Source organism: Rhinopithecus bieti, unplaced genomic scaffold, assembly GCF_001698545.2.
Source record: "Rhinopithecus bieti isolate Rb0 unplaced genomic scaffold, ASM169854v2 scaffold_31787, whole genome shotgun sequence".
Taxonomy (NCBI): Eukaryota; Metazoa; Chordata; class Mammalia; order Primates; family Cercopithecidae; genus Rhinopithecus; species Rhinopithecus bieti.
The window spans coordinates 2,924,290-2,943,858 of NW_016814655.1; the positions used below are offsets into that span (position 1 = coordinate 2,924,290).

Sequence of the window (19,569 nt, forward strand, 5' to 3'; positions counted from 1 at the left end):
AAAAAAAAAAAAAAAAAACTCCTGTTTAAGCACCACTCTTATAAAAAACTTGAATTGTTTCTGATACTAGAAACATAATTTTCTGCATCTCACTTGGTTTTATGCAACTTAATTCAAACTGACCCTTATAATAGAAAAAAATATTTTTAAACACACCCTTACTTCTTACAGCTAAACTATAAATCAAAAGAAAATAGTAAATGTTACATTCTTAAAAGACTAATTTATCAACTAATATATTTTTGGTCCACATATTTGCTCTGATTCAATATGAAGTCAGAGACCAAAATAAAAATGAACAAATGGATGGTGGTTCTTGTTTCCAAATGCATGGGGATAAATGCATATCGCTAAGGAAATGTACTCAGTTATGACATCACAGCTGTTTCTCCTATAAAAAGAACTATGTCCTACAGCAAACCATAATTTCCTAAATAAAGGGAATAAAAGATTAAAGGAAAGAAAAACATGTCAGCAGTAAAAATCCAAGGGTAGCGACCAGATGCTGGCATATTAAAGTACCATATCCAACAAAGGATTAAAAAAAAGAAATCAGTACAATTATTATGTGTCAATTAAAATAAAACTTAAGAAACCTTGTACCACTTGATGATTAAATGCAAAGTATCTCCACTCAAACTCCAAGAAAGGAGACTGTGGTACAGTGTTGAACAAGAGCCACTTGTACCTACGATCCTGGATAGTCCTCTCCCACATTTACTCTGGGCTTGGCCATGTGACTTGCTTTGGCCAATGGGACATTGCTAAGCATGACACAAATGGAGACCCAAAAAGTACTTGCATATTGAGGCTTGCCCTTTCTTGCTGCCTTGGAGATTCTAAGGCTGTTACCATGAGAATAAGCCTGGGCTAGGCTGGTGGAGACAGGTGGTTCAGTCACTCCTGCCCTCTTGCCAACCGCCAGCACCAACCACTGTAGATGTGAATGATCCCACCTAGATAACCCAGCTTTGGGCCAATCCACCAGCTGGCTGAAAAAGTACACATGAGCCCAGGCGAGCCCAACAGAAAAACAAGCCAACTGAGCCCAGCCCAAATTGCCAACTGACAGAATCACCACCTAATAAATGATTATTGTTTTAAGTCACTAAATTGTGGAGTGCTTTATTCTACAGAAAAAGCTAACAGATACTCAGGCTATCACAGAGGCCTAACTCATGGGCACAGGGTCAGACACCATGGAAAGAAAGTGAGAGACTGCTCTAAGAATAGATAGGTCTATACAATTATTCCTGAAAATGAGTTCACATATGAAATGCTGAGTCAAGCTATGTCATTTATAAGCTACTATGTATTTTAGAGTCTCTTCTAAAATTTTTATTTTATTTTATCCTATTTTATTTTATTTTTTGAGATGGAGTCTCACTCTGTTGCCCAGGCTGGAGTGCAGTGGAGTGATCTCAACTCACTGCAACCTTCAAGCGATTCTCGTGCCTCAGCCTCTCAAGTAGCTGGGACTACAGGTGCATGCCACCACACCTGGCTCATTGTTTGTATTTTTAGTAAAGACGGGGTTTCATCACATTGGCCAGGCTGGTCTCGAACTCCTGACCTCAGGTGATCCACCCGCCTCAGCCTCCTAAAGTGCTGGGATTATAGACGTGAGCCATCACACCCGGCCTAAAATTTAAGTCTAAAGTACAATATCATGGTAACAACAGCTAACGTATTAAGTGCAATCCTTGAGCTATGTGCTTGATAAAGATGATCGTATTTAATTCACACTAAAACCTTATGTGATAGGCACTACTATTACCTATACCTTCCAAATCAAAACCTGAGGCTTAGAGAAGTTAAGTACGTTCCTCTGGGTCACACAGCAATATGAGTGAGCTTTGGACTCATGAACCTGATTTGCTCAAGAGTCATATCCCCTAATCACTATGGATACCACCTTGTGTAAGCCTTCTTTAGTCTATTGAGCTGGGAATTTCCTGTACCAGGAGACCTATTCTGCCTTCCTTGAGTCTCAGATGGCCAGAAAGAGCAGACCAAATAAGGTTTACCCACCCAGTCAAAGATTGAGAGGAGTTGGAATGGACGGTGGACATAGTGGGTCTTGCCCAGGCTAGGAGAGCAAGAGAGCTTCAGCACATAGGCAGGGGATATACAGCACATAATGGCCTGGGCCATCAGCAATATGTGGCTCAAGTCTCAGGCTGTGACCAACCAGGTAAGCAATGCCTCCTTTTCCATTCTTGAGAGAGTGGGGAGGTGGAAGGGAAAAGGAGTCTTAGAAGGGGGCTAGTAAAACAAGTGAAAAGTTGGACAGAAATTCATTTCTTGTCATGGGTGTAGAAGGTGTGTGCTTCTACATGATGAGTGCTAAGGTTCCATATATACTATTCACTTAATATACATCACCCCTTTATTAATTGAACCTCTGCCGTCAGATCTGCTATTTTGTGGACTTCCTACAGTTTAAAATGTCTCAATCCTAATTCTTAAAATTGAGATGAAAATGGAAGGGATGAGGCCAGGCTCGGTGGCTCGTGCGTGTAATCCCAGCACTTTGGGAGGCCAAGGTTGGTGGATCACTTGAGCCCAAGAGTTCAAGACCAGCCTGGGCAACATGGCAAAACTCCATCTCTACTAAATACAAAAAAATTAGCCGGGTGTGGGGGCACAAGCCTGTAGTCCCAGCTACTCAGGAGGCTGAGGTGGGAGGATCACCTGAGCCCAGGAACTTGAGGCTGCAGTGAGCTGTGATCATGCCACTGGACTCTCAGCCTGAACACCAGAGTGAGACCCTGTCTCAAAAAAAAAAAAAAAAAAAAAAATCAAATATAAAAAAAATGTTTAAAAGAGAAAAAGAAAATGGAAAGGTGGAGAAGGAAGTCAATCAAGATACTCCTTTTGAAAACCGCTCTTTTTCTTTTTTTAACTTTTATGTTAGTTGTAGGAGCACATGGGCACATTTGTTATATAGGTAAATTATGTGTCATAGAAGTTTGATATACAGATTATTTCATCTCCCAAGTAAAAAGCATAGTATCTGATAGGTAGAAAAACCACCTGTTTCAAAATACATAACTTGAACAAGACCCTTGCTAACCAAATTGAAGATCTGGACTCCGGCAGTCATCTGCGTCTCTCCTTAGGTTGGCTGAAATTACAAGTGTTTAAGGTACTTACAGTTTAAGATATAAACTGGTTTTTAAACTATCTGCCTAGTCGAGCTTACCAGCACCAATCTCTTTTAAGAAATAATGCTTGAAGGACTCTAATGCTATGGAAGTTATTCCTGGCACATTTAGAGAGAACTACTGAGAGGTAATAGGAAGGCATTTGATAATTGAGCATATTAAGTACACCTAGGCAAGTTTGAAAGAACACACATTGAGAAACTTGTTCACCTTAATGAAGCCGAACATAATTGTAAAAAAAAAAAAAAAAAAGAAAGTCCCCAAACATCTGCATATTAAAAGCCTGCTCCCTTAAGAGAGACCAAAGTCCTAGACAATCCTGCACTATTATCCTTTTTCTTACACTTTCTGAGGGTCCATAAACCTATCTGAGCTTTAGTTTCTTGATCTGTAAAACAGGGTTATTGCAAAGATTAAGACAGAAAGTATCAGTTCCTAGATTTTGAATTTCTTGGACCTATATATTTCCTCCAAAATCTTGGAGGTACCATCATAGTCTTGCCAACTTCTTCTTATGCTAAATTTTTAACATGAAAACAAAAAAGAAAGAATCTTCGGTAACAGTGTAGTGTTTGCTATGTGCCAGGGACTATTCTAAATGTTTTACATATGTTCATATAATCTCCCAATAACGCTAGGAGATTGGCATGATTATCCCTGTCTAACAAAGCAACAAAGTCACCACATACACAGGATCCATGCTCCTGACTAACAGAAAATCATCAGGCCTCTTACCATCATCTCATAAAGGAGAGGAACACACAAACAAGAGAATATCATCTCAAAAAAGGAATTTTCAAAAGTAAAAAGAAAGGACACAGATAAAAGAACAGTCCCTAAAATAGAGAAGTAAAATTAGCTTTATGCTGCACAGTTCTTACTGTGCTCATTTTGTTACAGACCAATGAATATTGTGTTTGGGACTATATTGTTTCTCCTGGCCCTCAGATCAGCATTTGGGAACCACTAAGATACAATACAAGGAAAGCACTTTGAAAACGTGCCCATCAAAGGTTAAGTGTTGCTGGAGTGTTACAGGATCATGAGCAGTGTGACCTGAACCCACCCTCGGAGAATATCCATACTCAGGCTGTCTTGGACAAATCAAGTAGGTAGAGGCATAACGTGCCCTGCAGACAGCTACAGGGAGGACATCTATGCTAGCCTTGGCATTCTGTTTTCTGAACAGCCTGCCTCCAATCGCTCCTTCCATCCTCCCTGGCATGCAGAAGCATGTGCAGGAAAGCAGGCATTCCCGGAAACCCCAGAAAGACGTGGCAGCCGAGAAGCAGGCCCCAGGAGCACGATGGGCACTCAGCCTCCTCAACCATTCCCAGCACTTTAAGTGTCCTTTGACGAGAGCATCAAGGCTCTGAAGAAGCTATTTTCTCCTCACATTTCATTTTTCTACCCCTTGATTTTAGAACAGAGCAAAAACCCACAGACAGGCTTCTGTTCGGTGGTTTCATCTCACACTGTACCTCTCAGTCCCACACTGTTGTCCAGTGAGGGAGCATCTTCAACTATTTCAGCTCAGCTTTGGGGAGGATGACCACCGAGTTATCCACTAATAAAGCAGGCAAGAATTACGTTTAGTGTAGGCTACAGTACCAGCAACTGGGCCATGCTATTAGAATTCTGCCTTCCAGATCTTAAAGCAGTTCCTTAATTGAATAGTTACTTTGGAATTTGAAGTGGGGGAACAAAGAAGTCATGGTAATGGAATGTTGAGTGGCTCTGTTGGGAGGTACTAAAGAATAGTGGTGAGGGGCTCTGTTCTGGATTCCAATGACTAAACTTTCTAAGAGGGGTCAGCAAATGCTTTCTGTAAAGGGCCTGAGAGCAACCAACGCCGGCTTTGTGAGCCATTCAGTCCCTTTACAACAGTTCGGCTGTGCTGCTGTAGCACAGAAGCAACCGTGATGTTCTGTGAATGAATGAGCCTGGCTGTGTGCCAATAAAACTATTTCTGGACATTGAAATTCAAATTTCATCACAATTGTATATGTCATGAGATATTACCCTTGTGATTTTTTTCTAACCACTTAAGTATATAAACACCATTCTTGGTGCAGGCCATATAAAAACAGGTGGTAGGCCAGATACAGCCCACTGTGGGCCACAGTTTACCCAAACCTGGTTTATCATTGCAGCTCTGATATTTCTTAACCATAAGCTCTTGGGCAAGTTTTGTTTTCCTTCCTCTGTGAGCTCTTGAACAAGTTCAGTTCCCTCTCTCTGAAATGAAACAACAACAGCATTAGCCTCATCTGGGCTTCCAGTGGCTGTAGTGAAAGCAAATGCTCACCACAGGGCAGCACAGAGTACACTGAGTACTGAACGTACTCAGCATTCAATCGAAGTGAGCGGTGACTGCCATTTCCCTCTACTCTTCAAAATTATCTGTAGCTTCCACCAAATCTATCTGGGCTATCATCAAACAGGACCAAGTATTGTCATGTCTCTTGTCAACAAAGAAACACTCTAGACTTGTATACGAACGTCAATAGCCTTCAAGAGTTTGTGGGATCCTAAAACATCCCTGAAATTCTGTATGCATTCATTTGTCTGGTTACCCCTAGATATTCTCAGTCCCTGGAGTTTAAGAGCCAGGGCCAGAGGGTGAAGTTATCATCCTCCAAACTACAAATAATGGTATTTCTTGAGCACTGGCCAAATCTCAAGCATTCTGCTAAGTGCTTTATGTCATTCTTTCCCTTAATCTTTACAGTAACCAAAGGATGCTAATAAAATGACGAGCTCTGTATTTCAGAGGAGAGTAAAGCATAGGAAGGTTAAGCAATAAGACCAGGCCACGTGCCTGGTAGCTAGGAGGTGTGGGGTTCCATCCTGGGCCCACCAGCACCACAGCTGTTGCTCTGGAGTATGACAATCTACTACAAAGAAACCAACTTCTAGGGCATGAGTGTTTCTCAGACTGAAACAGTAACCTGAATCCCTGGGGACCTGCTTAAAATGCAGATTCTGATTCATTAAGCCTTAGGGGGTCCAGGGATCCTGCATTTCTAAGGAGCTCTCAGAGATGCCAGTGCCACTGGAGTTCATGCTTGGTGTAGCAAGGCTTAAGATGCAGTGAGAAAGGTGAATTTTCTCCGTGAATGACCAAGGCAATCTGTATACCATGAATTCAATGACCATGGTGTTCCTACACCACATCCTGTGGTGAGGAAGAGCCTTTGGAAGCAGAATTCTAAGATAAGACTCAATGCTACACCAGGTACCTGTTATGTGGCCCTGGTAGAAAGACTCGGTCTTCCTGGCCGCATGTTCCCTTGCCTGTAAAGGGGACTGGTGTGCTCTTCTGGGGTTGTTGTGACAATTAAATGAGATAATACCTATACAAGCATTTAGAGCAATGTTTAACACAGTGTAAACATTAAACAAATGTAAGATAATCAGGAGATCAAGAAAACTGAAGGCCCTTATGAAAGAATTATCTAAAAATGAGCTATATGAGGTTTGTTCCCTCTGCACAGCTAATAATTCATGCAGATCCATTCAAACCCTCCTATCATTCAAGCCATTTTACAGTTAAATAAACCAGACTTCCATCCAGTCAGTCATAAAATTAAATTATAGGGAAAGTTCACCTTGAAAGGGCAGGACCCAGATGCCAGCAAAGAAGCAATGATTTCCAGTTCAGTTCATGATTTATATCTCTGAGGGATATGCCCATTACCTAGGCCTCTAGATGCATGTAAAAGAACGCATGTGACAATTTGCTAAAGCAACACGAACCTGAACTACACCAAGGCAGTTTTCTCACCTGGACCATTTCAGTGTCACTGTTCATTAGGTAGTACGCTTCCACTCATCAAAACCCCCCCCAATGTAATTAACTCTTCTAGTAGTAATACATCACTACTTCCACACATTAAGGGAAAATGCCTCAGTATTCTCATCGTTTTAATAAAATTTTCTGGGCAGGATGATCCAGTTCTACCAGTCTAGGAGGTCAAGCTTGTTTCCTTTCCCCAAAATGAGTCGCAGGTGGACCACGCATCATTTCACCCCCACCATCTGGCAAGCTAACAGTCATTGTGTACTCACCACCATGCGCTGCTGCCTGTGCATAGGGAAAGCACAGTGCCTGGCATATAGTAAGCACTCAAAGGATTGCTGTCATTAGAACACACTCAGGGCATGAACTATAGTATGATCATGTCATCTGGTTCCTGGCAGGTAACTGAAATGGCAGCAGGTGGGTAGAATAGAGGGAGGTCTAATGGGAACTTGGTTGGGAAAACGCCCCTCCTTTTCTAAAGGCAGATTGGCAATGCACACCTTAGGTGAATCACTGAGTGAGTAAAGAGGTCTACCTGGTTGGTAGTCCCCAGGACCTGCCAGGAGACCTGATCTCATGTAGCAGACACTTGTGGTACCCTGAGCCTCCTCCTCACAGCCCATCCTAAATTTCATGATTTTGAGCTGACATGCCTGGTGCACTGGGAGGACCCATAGTTCCCAGAATGCTCTAGCAGCTTCCACCTCAGGTGCATGGGTGCCAGTGTTTCTGCCTCAGGCCAGGGCTCCCCCTCAGTCTGCCTTTGGAAGCAGCTCGATGTCCCCAGAGGCAACTCAACTGGTGGGGAATGGGAACCATTGAACAAATGCCCAGTCCTCTTTTCTCTGATGGACAATTTTATCCTCTTTCTGTGTGGTTCCTCAGAGGAATCTCAGTGGTACTGGAGCTCAGATGTCCATGGGGTGATCTGCTCCCTCCCCCTCCACCCACTGGCTTTTCCTCCCTCCCCATCTCACTTTCCTGCTCCCTGACTCCAGCTTCCTGCAACTGCCTCCCAAATGCCCAGACCTCAAATCTTTGTCTCAGTGTCTGATTTGAAGAGACCCAAACTGAGACACCTGTCCACTCCAGAGCCTTGCTTAGAGTCCCGTAGCATCCCAGTATCAGAGCCCTTGGCACACTGCCCTGTGGTTGCAGAGCTAAGAGGTCCTTCAAGGCTGGGACCAGGTCTGTGTCATTGACCCCGGAATTCCGGGCGCTCAGTGACTGTGGTGGGCAGGCTGGCAATACAAAATATTCCTGTTGCCCATTCACGGGGGTGGGGAGTGTTCAGAGACAACCCTTGGTATTTTTAACAATTCAGAGAAGACCTTTTCTGTTTTAGAAGACTTTATAAAATAAAATCAAGAGTTATTAGCGGCAAGACAAAAGGCATCTTAAGAAAGCCCATCTTGCATGAAGCCCACCCACTCTGCCCCACAGAACACAGCCCCTGCTTCTCTGCCTCTCTGTTCACATCCTTAGAAGAATCCAGCCTTGCTCACCTCTGATTGCTGCTGCATAGCACCTACAGCCTGAACCTTCTCCTCCCTCCTTCTTTCCCTTTTGATTCTTGGGCTCTGAAAGTCTATCAAGGAATCACAACAAAGAACAAGATTAAAGAAATCAAAACTAGTAAAGCCAATTGTGTGGCTGCTGTTTTTTTTTTTTTTTTTTTTTTTTTTTTTTACGTCTCCTTCTCTCCCAGGCCTTGAAGCTAGACGTTGTAAACTATCCACTTGTGGGCCAAGGATGGTTGGCAAACTTGTTTCTGGGAGTGTTTTTAAGACTGTCAATGTTTAAAGCTCAGTATATTGAACATACAAATCTACATTTCCAGCTCTTTAAAGTTTAAAGATTTGACAACATCAGCCTGCAGTTAGCTGGGGTGGGATTAGCTGCTTCCTAGGGATGCTTCCTAGGACTGGGGCCCATAGCTGGCCACGTGCTGCCATCCCCACCACTCCCACTGGCCTCTGACCATGAGGCGCCTACCAGTTGCTGTTTCTGATCATGACATGCAAAATCCACCTCACTCTTTTCTTGTTACATGCCTGGCCCTGAGGGTAAGTGCATTTGAACTTGTTACCCCATATTTAAGCATTTGGAAGAAACAATTTGAGCCGCTCTGAGTGTTCATCATGTTTTAAGTGCCTCTAGCAAGAGGTTAGAGCTTCCTACTCCAATGCTATCATGCCGTATGCCCATTATTAGGAATGCCATGATGATGATGATGATGATGATGATGATGATGATGATGATGATGATGATGATGTAAAGATACCCGGGTAGCAGATAGCAGTTACTCAAGGCATATATGCCTGTCTTATCCCACAGGTGCCTTTAAAGAAAAAAAGAAGTCATTAATCCTGCAGGATTCAGAAGAGATGAGGAACAAATGAAGCAACAACAGCAAGGAGAGGCCACCAGGAGGCATGCTTCAGGTACGTTTCCATTGCCCCTGCTTCTTTGAAGGGGAGAATAGCTTGGTGAGCAGAAGAAAAGAAATCCTTCCCATCCATACCTTAGATTCCAATTCTGGCAAGAATACAGACATCTCCATCTTACCACTGAAGCTATAAAGTTAGTCTCCAGAACCATTTTCATGTTAATCCCAAGCAAGGGAAGAACTTTGAGCAGACCCACATGAATCAGCCTGCCTCCACAAACAAAAAGGACACTGACAAGTTGCATCAAGTTTATAGATCCATAAACCCACAGTAAATTCCAGACTCCTGCAAAGTCAGAAGTCAATAAAAAAATGCAAAGGCCACCTCTCAGAGAGCTCAAAGACAGAACTTAAATGACTGCAACATACCACTTTCTGAAGGACCACAATTCTTCCAACCTTTAATAAATTGCTAGACAAATATTTGTGGATGAGAAATTAGGGATGTGATGATCAACAAGACAGACACCGGAACTCCTTTGTGAAGCTTATAGTCTAACAGGAAAGAGCCATTACATATTAATTACAATTACTTCATTAATTACGAGTATGATGAGTGGTATAAGGAAGAAGTCAAGTTATGGGAACTTGTACCAAGACACCTAACCTAGGAAAAGGGGTTTTCCTAAGGAAAAAATATTTAAGCTAAGACCTAAAGGGTGGGCAGGAGTTGCCTAGGCAGAGAGCTGGTCCATCTATAATGAGCATCTGTGTGCCCAGTACAGTATCAGGTATTGGGATTAGAGAGGTGAACTGGGAAGTACCTCTCCTCAAAGAGTTCACAGGCAAGTGGAGCTTGAAAATAAGCTTCCATCATACCTGCTGGTTGGAAATAATGGGGTGTCTCTATCACCATGTAACAGATTAAACAGTTATTTAAAAATTGCTGTGAAACTCAGAAGAATTCAACCCAAAGTCTTCCTAATTGCAAAATGTTCTGTTGTGAGTGACAGAACTTCTCTAATATTTTAATTTAAAAAGATGAAATTGAGAAACTGTCAAATCCTGTGGAACACTTGAGGCTTCAGCAAGATAACAAGGCTTGTTGTCTGGGGATATGCAAGCTGCTGAGAAAAATCACAGCAGGCACAGGGCAGCCCAACCATTCCAAATTCTAAATAAGGAATTGGTTAAAAGGGATTGAGACAGGACATTAAACTTTGGAGGCCTGGAAAAACTGTTTTGGTAATTAATGATATTAACAATAGTATTATTAATAACATTGTTAATGAGAACTAAGCATTCTATTAAACTTTTATGTGTACTAACACAATTCTATGGGTATATTATTGTCCCCAACTTATGGATGAAGAAACTAGTGAGTCAAGCAAATAAGAGATTTCTGTTTATGGCAATATGTCAGACTAAATAACATGAAAACTAATGTCTACAAAGCATTAGACATGCTGAGTAAAACAATTCAGCATGAGCTTTAATCACAAAACAGAGTTTGCAATTAGTTTGCTCAAGTGTCAAAATCAAAGCGTGAACTGCATGTTAGAACAATGAATAGATATATATTGCAGCTATCCCTTGAGGGATAGTTGAACAAAGGGCTTGGATTTTTGTGGCCACAAGAAGGCAAAGGATAAGGTGCTGGCCCTGTGTGAAGCGGGTGTTAGTACTAAGATTCCTCAACATAAAGTTAATGACTTTTAAAAGTTTCACCCTTGGCGAAAAGATACAACAGATAGAAATCTACCCACTGGGACAGGAAGACCACAAGACCACAATTAAAAACCTAAGTAATTCTCCTGGGCTCTGGGTGGGAAAAAAAAAGTTGCTTCCCTAAGAATTTGTATCCATGGATCTTTTGTCACAAGTGTTTGAGGTTCTAGTATATGTTAGCCAAGTAGTCCAAGAAGCCAAAGGTGAGAATTCAACATTAAAAAAAATTATTCTAAGCAAGTGATATCTTCTAAGGCACCTGGCAGAAACAAATGAATGGACATTTCCTTAACCTAAACCATTCCCAAGTCCCCAAATAAAGGCTTTCTGAAAATGAGTTCACAATCCAAAATCACAAAATACGAAAGGAAAAATCCACCATGAGTGAAAGTCAGCAGTCACAACAAATAGGAAAACCCCTCGAGAACTTCAATAATAGAACACTCAGATCAAGACTATGAAATAAATTCTTGAATTAATTGGGAACATAAAGGAAGGATGTAAAACATAAGAAAAGATCAAGAAACTATCAACAGGCATATGTGAAAAAGAATCTCTAGAAAATAAAATAAAATTTTATTTTATATTTTATATTTATATGTGAAAACCAGGCATATGTGAAAAAGAATCTCTAGAAAATAAAAATAAAATAATTGAAAATAAAATCTCAATGGATTGACTATTAGCAGACAAGCACACTGAAAGAATTGGTAGACAAGAAGATTAAGATTAACACTCTGGGAGGCTGAGGCCAGCAGATCACTTGAGGTCAGGAGTTCGAGATCAGCCTGGCCAACATGACGAAACCCTGTCTCTACTAAGAATACAAAAATTAGCTGGGCATCGTGGTGGGTGCCTGTAATCCCAGCTACTCAGGAGGCTGAGGCAGGAGAATCGCTTGAAGCTGGGAGGCAGAGGTTGCAGTGAGCCAAGATTGCACCACTGCACTCCAGCCTGGGTGACAGAGTGAGACTCCATGTCAATAAATAAATAAATAAGATAAAGCTAAGAAAATGTAACATAAAGAGTTAAAGACAAGAAAAACATCAACTAGGTCAGTAAATAGGAAAAAAAGAATAAGAAAACCCAATGTACCTCTAATAAGACTTCCAGGAGGAGTGAATAAAGACACTAAAGCAGAGACTATTCGAAGACACAGGAATCCTCAGATTCAGGAAATGGAGTGTGTTCTGAACATGGTAAGCAAAACTAAATTAATACCCAAATTAATTTGTGTGCTGTTCTGAAACTCTGAAACATCAAAGGCAAAGAGAAGATCTAACTATCAAACAGAAGAAAAGGCAAGTCACCTAAAAAGAAGCAGAAACAATTAGATGTACAGCAGACTTCTCAATCACATCACTGGAAGCTGGGGACACAAAGGACCTACGTCTTCAAAGTGCAAATAGAAATAAGATTTCAAGTTAATCATTTACAAATAAGGCCAAATTTAAAACATTTTTAGACAAGCAAAGGAGAGTGTTAACCATTGAAAAAAATCTATTGGTTAAAGAATTATGAAAGGATATACTTCAAAAAGCCAGAAGTAAGGAATTGGAGATATATAGAAATAGAAAACAAAAGAACAGGTAAACATCTTGGTAAATCTTAGTAAATTGATTCTGTAACATAATAGTGGTGATGGCTGATTTTGGAAACAGCAGGGTAGCTGCAGTTAAAGCATTCCAAATTCTTACGCTGTTTGTAAGAAGGAGAAAGATATTGATCAACTTTAGACTTTAGATTTGATGTCAACTATGCATGGTGAATTTTAAGGGAATCCATGAAAAGAAAACAAAGGATTAAGATATGTATTTAGGGGAATCAGAGACAGAAAATATTATACTGAGTGGTGGTAACTGTTGAGTAAAAGAAAAACTAAAAAGGGAATAGGTAGTAATGGTTAGCAGGGAGACCGGTAAACGGGAAAAACAGAACGTAAGGAAAACTCAGTCTGATAGAATTTTTTTGAGCATTACAAAAAAATCAGGGAAAATAAGAAGGTAGAAATAAACCTAAAATTATCAATAAACAAACTAAACACCAAGACAAAGATAAGATTTTTTTAATTACAAGAGATTGTCCTAAAGTACAAAGACACCAAAAGTTTAAAAGTAAAAATATAGGAAAACTACTTTTCAAAATCCAGCTGATTGAGCTATGTTAATACTAGGCAAATTTGTAAGTAAAAATATTATTATGAGAGTTCTTATATAATATGAAAGGAGCAATTCAACCAGGAAAAAATAAAAATTGTAATCTTATACTCACCTTATCATGATCTAAAATGTTCTTAAAGCAAAAAATGACAGAAAGAAGGAGAAATAGACAAATCTCCAAACTTTTTTCAGTGATTAGGCAGACAGAAAATTAGGAAAAGTACAGATGTGGACAATACAATTAACAAGGTTGATCTAACAAACAAATAGAGAACACTGAACCCAGAGCATTTAGAGAGTATGTATCTTTTTCAAACAGCAGGCGTCGGGTATAAAAACTGACCACTTAGTTAGTCACAAATCAAGTTCAACAAATTCCAAAAAATCTGTATAATACAGACCACAATGCAGAAAGGTGAGAAATCAGTAAGTAAAAGATAACTTAAATACATATATATTTGGAAATTTTAAAATACACTTTTATTTATCCTAAAATATCATAAAATATCTCCTAATTATTATCAGGAGAAATAGTGAATATTTTTTAAGACTTATTGTCAAAGGAGAAGTAATTCTGAAAATATACTACACTTAGGACTAAATGAAAATTCCCCATATCAAAACCTGTGGAAAGGAACTAAATTTTATTTTATTTTATTTTATTTTATTTTATTTTTTTGAGACAGGGTCTCTCTGTGTCACCTAGGCTGAAGTGCAGTGGAACAATCACAGCTCACTACAGCCTTAAATTCATGGGCTCAAGCAATTCTCCCACCTCAGCCTCCTGAGTAGCAGGGACTAAACGTATGCACCCCCACACCTGGCTAATATTTGTATTCTTTGTAGAGACAAGGTTTTGCCATGTTGTCTAGGCTGGTCTCGAACTCCTGGGCTCAAGCAATCCACTCCCCTTGGCCTCCCAACGTGCTGGAATTATAGGCGTGATCCACTGCACCCAACCCTAAATACATTATTTGAAAGACATTTTATAACTGAAATATTTATATTAGAAGAGAAGACTGAACATCAATGATCTGAGCATTAACCTTAAAAAGGTAGAAGAACCCAGTAAACCCAGGGTATATAGAGGGAAGGAAATAATAAAGTTAAAGCAGTCCATGAAATATAAAACAAACTTACAATACAGATGCTTGGCAAACATAGGATTTGGTTCTTTTTAAAACTAACAAAGTGATAACAGAACAGACAAGGTAGTGAAGCAGTAGAAAGTGTGAGCTCTGGAGTGACTGCGTGGACCAAGTCCCACCCTAGCACTTACCAGCTGCACAGACTTGGGAAACTACTTATGGCTAGCATCAGGGGAGCCACAGCAAACTCTGGACTATCAAAGCCCAGTGCCACGTACTAATCGGTTACCCTTACAAGACATCCAAACTATGTACTCTGATTAGAGTATCCTCCTCCTGCTATTAAAAAAACAGGTATTATTATCTCCATTTTACAGATGGGAAAACTGAGATTTGTACAACGTATGCAATTCTCTTAAAGTTATGAAATGATCAAGGGTTGAAACTGATTTAACACCAGATCTTTCTGGACTCCAAAGTCTACTCCCTCAACCACCACAGTAATCTACAAGAGAAGAGGAAAATCCCTGTTGGCCATTCAGTGTCGTGATATTCTGGAAGGTTATTTACTGTATACCCAACTTTAGGGTAAATATCTTTCTTAAGGTAGACTGTAAAACAAAAGGAGCAAATGCCTCTTACTCATATATACAAGTTCCTACTCCTACTAATATTAACCTAGCGATTAAAATTATGGGCTTTGGGACTGGGCACAGTGGCTCACACCTATAATCCCAGCACTTTGGGAGGCTAAGGCAGGCAGATCACTTGGGGTCAGGAGTTCAAGACCAGGCTGGCCAACATGGTGAAACCCCATCTCTACTAAAAATACAAAAATTAGCCAGGCGTGGTGGCACACACCTGTAATCCCAGCAACTCAGGAGGCTGAGGCAGGAGAATCACTTGAACCTGGGAAGCAGAGGCTGCAGTGAACAGAGATGGTGCCACTGCACTCCAGCCTGGGCAGCAGAGCAAGACTGTCTCAAAAAATTAATTAATTAATTAAAGGCTTTGGAATCCAAAGTAACATGAATAATTGCTAATATTTATTAGACACCATGTTACCATGGATAATACTAAACTCTTTCAATCCTCGCAATATCCATTTTCACAGGTTCTGTTATTGTCCCATAATACAGACTAAGAACAATGAAGTTAAACTGACATAGCAACTGGCAGTGTTCCAAACCAAGCCATCTAACTTCAAGAGCTGACATTCTTATCCACACTCAACTCGTGGGTCCTGACTTCCTCGGCCATCAGCTGGGGATGACCATACCCGCTTCCTGAACTGCAAAGAGGACATGAGACCAAGCAGGTAAAGCCACCAGCATATCTGGCATGCAGTAAGTGATGATGATGATGGTGGTGAGGAAGATGGTGATGGTGATGATGACAGCTGGCCCTTGCAAAGATACAGGCCTAATTGCTACAGAACAATTTACTGCATGAAATCCTCAAAAAGAAATCTCTCCTTCCATTTCACTCACACAAATCTTCATGTGAACAGATCACTTGTGCTCTATGAGAAAGCTTATTTTCAAAATCAAAATCACAGCATTTTGCATTATGTGAAGATATGAAGAAAAATGTTTAAAAGAATCTGATAAATAAAACTATAGAGAAGTGTGGGGGGGCGGGGCTGCTCACATTACCCATTGCAGTAAGTCTAGCCTTGAACTTAATTTTCCAGAATTCTTGAAATATCAGTGATCGCAACATAAAAGACCAATTAATCAGACTGTGCTTGTTCTCTATGTGTGAGTCACTGTTGCCATCTACAGTTAAATATGGGACATGCAATGCTGCCAAATAACTGACTAATTCTAAGAACGTAGTCCTGGAGATGGTGGTGCTAAGGCAATCCACTTGTACAGTGAGTACAGAAAACAAAAATGCTACCTGTAGGAGCAGCTCTTTTTCAACCACCTCTTCAGTCTTGCTGATGAGACGCTTCTGCAGGGTGTGAATTTTCTGTATCAGCTCAAATGCATTGGGGTCGCTAGCCTGTCCAAGGGGAACAACAATAGCAGCTGAGATATCATCAACTTCAAAGCACTGAGGTCTCTATGTAAAATGTACATTGTCTTATTAAAATCTATTGCAAACCTGCAGACCTAATACAGAGGGAATTAGAACCAAAAATAAAGTATAATAGATGAGATAGTCATAAATTCCTGTCCCCAAAAAGGCAGACTGCAGTTTTCCTAATGTTTTATCTATGGCATTAGTTATTCTATAAATACAAAGTAAATGTGTTTATTCCACCAGTGGGAATAACAATAATGGTAGCTAATATGCTCGATATATGATTCTTTGCCACCATGCAGATACTATGCTAAGTGCTTTTTATACAACATTATACTTTAGCTGCAGGACAGCCCTAGAAGACAATATGTCTTTTCCTTTTATACCGATATGACAACTGAGGCTGAGAGAAACTAAGTCATTTACCTAGACTGGCAAGGCTCAGAGCTGGAGTCAAGCCCAAATACGCCAAGCCCCAAAGCATAGTTCTCAATTCCTATGCTCTGCGGCTTACCCTACCATCTCCTCTGTTTACTTAATTTTCCAGAATTCTTTGTTTTGTTTGAGACAGGGTCTCACTCTGCTGCCCAGGCTGGAGTGCAGTGGTGCGATCATGGCTCACTGCAGCCTCAAACTCTGGGGGATCAAGCAATCCTCCTGCTTCAGTCTCCCAGTAGCTGGGACCCCAGGCACGTGTCACCACACTGGGTTAATTTTTTTGTAAAGACAGGGTCTCACTAGGTTACCCAGGCTGGTATCCAACTCCTGAGCTCAGGCAATCCTCCTACCTTGGCCTCCCAAAGTGCTGAGATTACAGGTATGAGCCACTGCACCCAGTCCCTAGAATTCTTGAATGGAATGAGACAGAGCTCCCTAAATTCACTCAGCCTTAGGATTCTCCTTTGGTAATTGTCAGCAGGAGGATTCACTGCAGTCTATGATGGGGATGGTTTCCAGGATGTGGACTTCTGCTAATCATTGGCAGCAGAACACTACCATGGCATTTAGCTCTGAAATGGAATTATCAGTCCACAAAGCTCTGATGATCCTTCACTAGTTGTGTACAATTCAAACAAGATATACAGTTATAAATTGGTAATTTGTCCTCTAGACTTTGAGCCAAGGCTTCACTTTCAACTGTACTGACATTTTGAATTAATCTAATAGCTAAATATTTTCAACTGCCTCCCAGAGTCTCTATTTTCTAATTTTTCTAATAGAAATTGATGGGGAATTGGAAACTTTAAAGACCTGCATGAAAACACACAGAATAAACTAATGTGACAGTAAATGAATTTAAAATCTTCATCTCCGCTTCTGCAGACATATGCATATTACTATTGGGTTAGTAAACTACATCACTCTTGGCATTTGAAGAGGAAGGAATGAGGGTCCAAAAGGGGAAAGAAAAAGAGATGCCATTGACTCTGACTTTGCTTGAGAAATACTAAGCAGTGCCAACTGATATCCATCTATTGGGACTAGATTTGGCACACATTCACCTGGCAGGGCTGGATGCTGTTAAAATTCAGGCCTCGTGTTTACATAACAATTTATAATGCATTATCCTTAATGCTTTCTTCATTAAAAGGAAAATATAAAATGCAAAACAAGAATTTGCCTGGCTGATTTTCTTTCTTATAAGGAAAAGTAAAATTAAAATCAAAATAACGGAATTTTAATTATTTCCTCTCTTAAAGGTCCCTATGTAAAATATATATTGTCCTTTCCGTTCTTAAAGAAAAAAAATAAAAATGAAAAACAAAAATCTCCCTGGCTGATTTTCTTTCTTATACCTGCCCTGCTTTATCTTACATGACATACTTACATTTCCCAATACCCTGACCATTCATCTAGTTGAAGGCCCTTTTGGCATCCACATTGCTAGTTACAACTAAAGGAGATAGCTTTCTTTTCCTTGAATAAGCAGAGTTTGTCTTTAACTGTTATTTTCAGTGCTGGTGGTAATGACTACCAGAAAGTCATAGAATAAAATTAAATATGAAGTTGATTATCCATCCCCTTCCAATGAGACTTTAGCTGTGTCCCCAGATGCTAAGAGAAAGGGCTTGGCTAACACAATGCTTTCCACAAGAGGGCAGTTCACAAAACCATATTTTCTGTAAGTAATAAAAGGATGCAAAGATCAATTGAAAGATGGTAGAGATGCTGGTGACCAACATCACTAAAGGCCATGAACATCCAAGACTAATAGGCAGCCTCAGGATAACTAGTTAACCAAAACCTACCCAAGCCAGAAAAATAAATGTCAGTTGGTGAGGCAGGTTCACAGCTTTCACTGGGCTTTCTTTAGGTAGAAAGGATTTTGTGCAAGACTTTTAAAACAAAACCCAAATGAACCATCTGGTTCTGAGAGAACTCAATTTACATCTGATCCAGCCTTACATTTTAGGTGACAATTTGCATAGCATTAAATAAAACCTCGCTTCTCGTTGTGCTTTAGGTTAGAAGCTTCGCGTGGGATAGGAGGAGAGATTTGGGGATGGGGAGAACGCACTGCCAGATGTTACCTCGAGCTTCCTCCATCTGTGCACATTCATGGGATTCTCCAGCTCCTCCTCCAGGGCTCGGCAGCGTGTCCTCTCCTTCAAGAATTCTCTTTGCATGTGAAAAAACTCCTGTCTGAATAAGACAAACTTGATTTTGCAAAGAATTATCCACCCGTGTGAATATCCTGTCTATCTTTAATTGGTTGCATACACACTATGTCTTATATAAAAAGTTGGAATTAGGGAGAATATTGTGAACACTGGGACCAGCCTCCTAAATCTGGGCAAGACACAGATGATACTAATTCTTGCAGAGCTCAAGAATTGGCTTAGCTTTAAAAAAAAAAAAAAAAAGTGCCAGGGCTTCAGAGTCAGAGTCATGATTCTGGATACTCAAGAAATTTATAAGTATATGAAAGGAACAAAGGGCAGGGGGATTGTATTAGTCTTTTCTCATACTGCTAATAAAGACATACCCAAGACTGGGTAATTTATAAAGGAAAGAGGTTTAATGGACTCACAGTTCCACATGGCTGCAGAGGCCTCACAATCATGGAGGAAGACAAAGGGAGAGCAAAGGAACATCTTATATGGTGGCAAGCAACAGAGCTTCTCTAGGGGAACTCCCATTTATAAAAACCATCAGATCTCGTGAGACCCATTCACTACATCACTACAATGAGAACAGAATGGGG

The 19,569-nt window shown here is 40.4% G+C and overlaps 1 protein-coding gene across 2 annotated transcripts in view; it reads right to left on the minus strand.

Annotated features, from left to right (window-relative positions):
• Positions 1 to 19,569, minus strand: part of CFAP58 (cilia and flagella associated protein 58) — a 108,862-nt gene that overhangs the window by 33,629 nt on the left and 55,664 nt on the right. For both annotated transcript variants that reach the window (XM_017851646.1, XM_017851647.1), the window contains 2 exons: positions 18,896 to 19,007; positions 16,239 to 16,343 (listed from right to left, as the gene is read on the minus strand). In XM_017851646.1, coding sequence (XP_017707135.1) covers positions 16,239 to 16,343; positions 18,896 to 19,007 — 217 coding nt within the window. The remainder of the gene's footprint in view (positions 1 to 16,238; positions 16,344 to 18,895; positions 19,008 to 19,569) is intronic.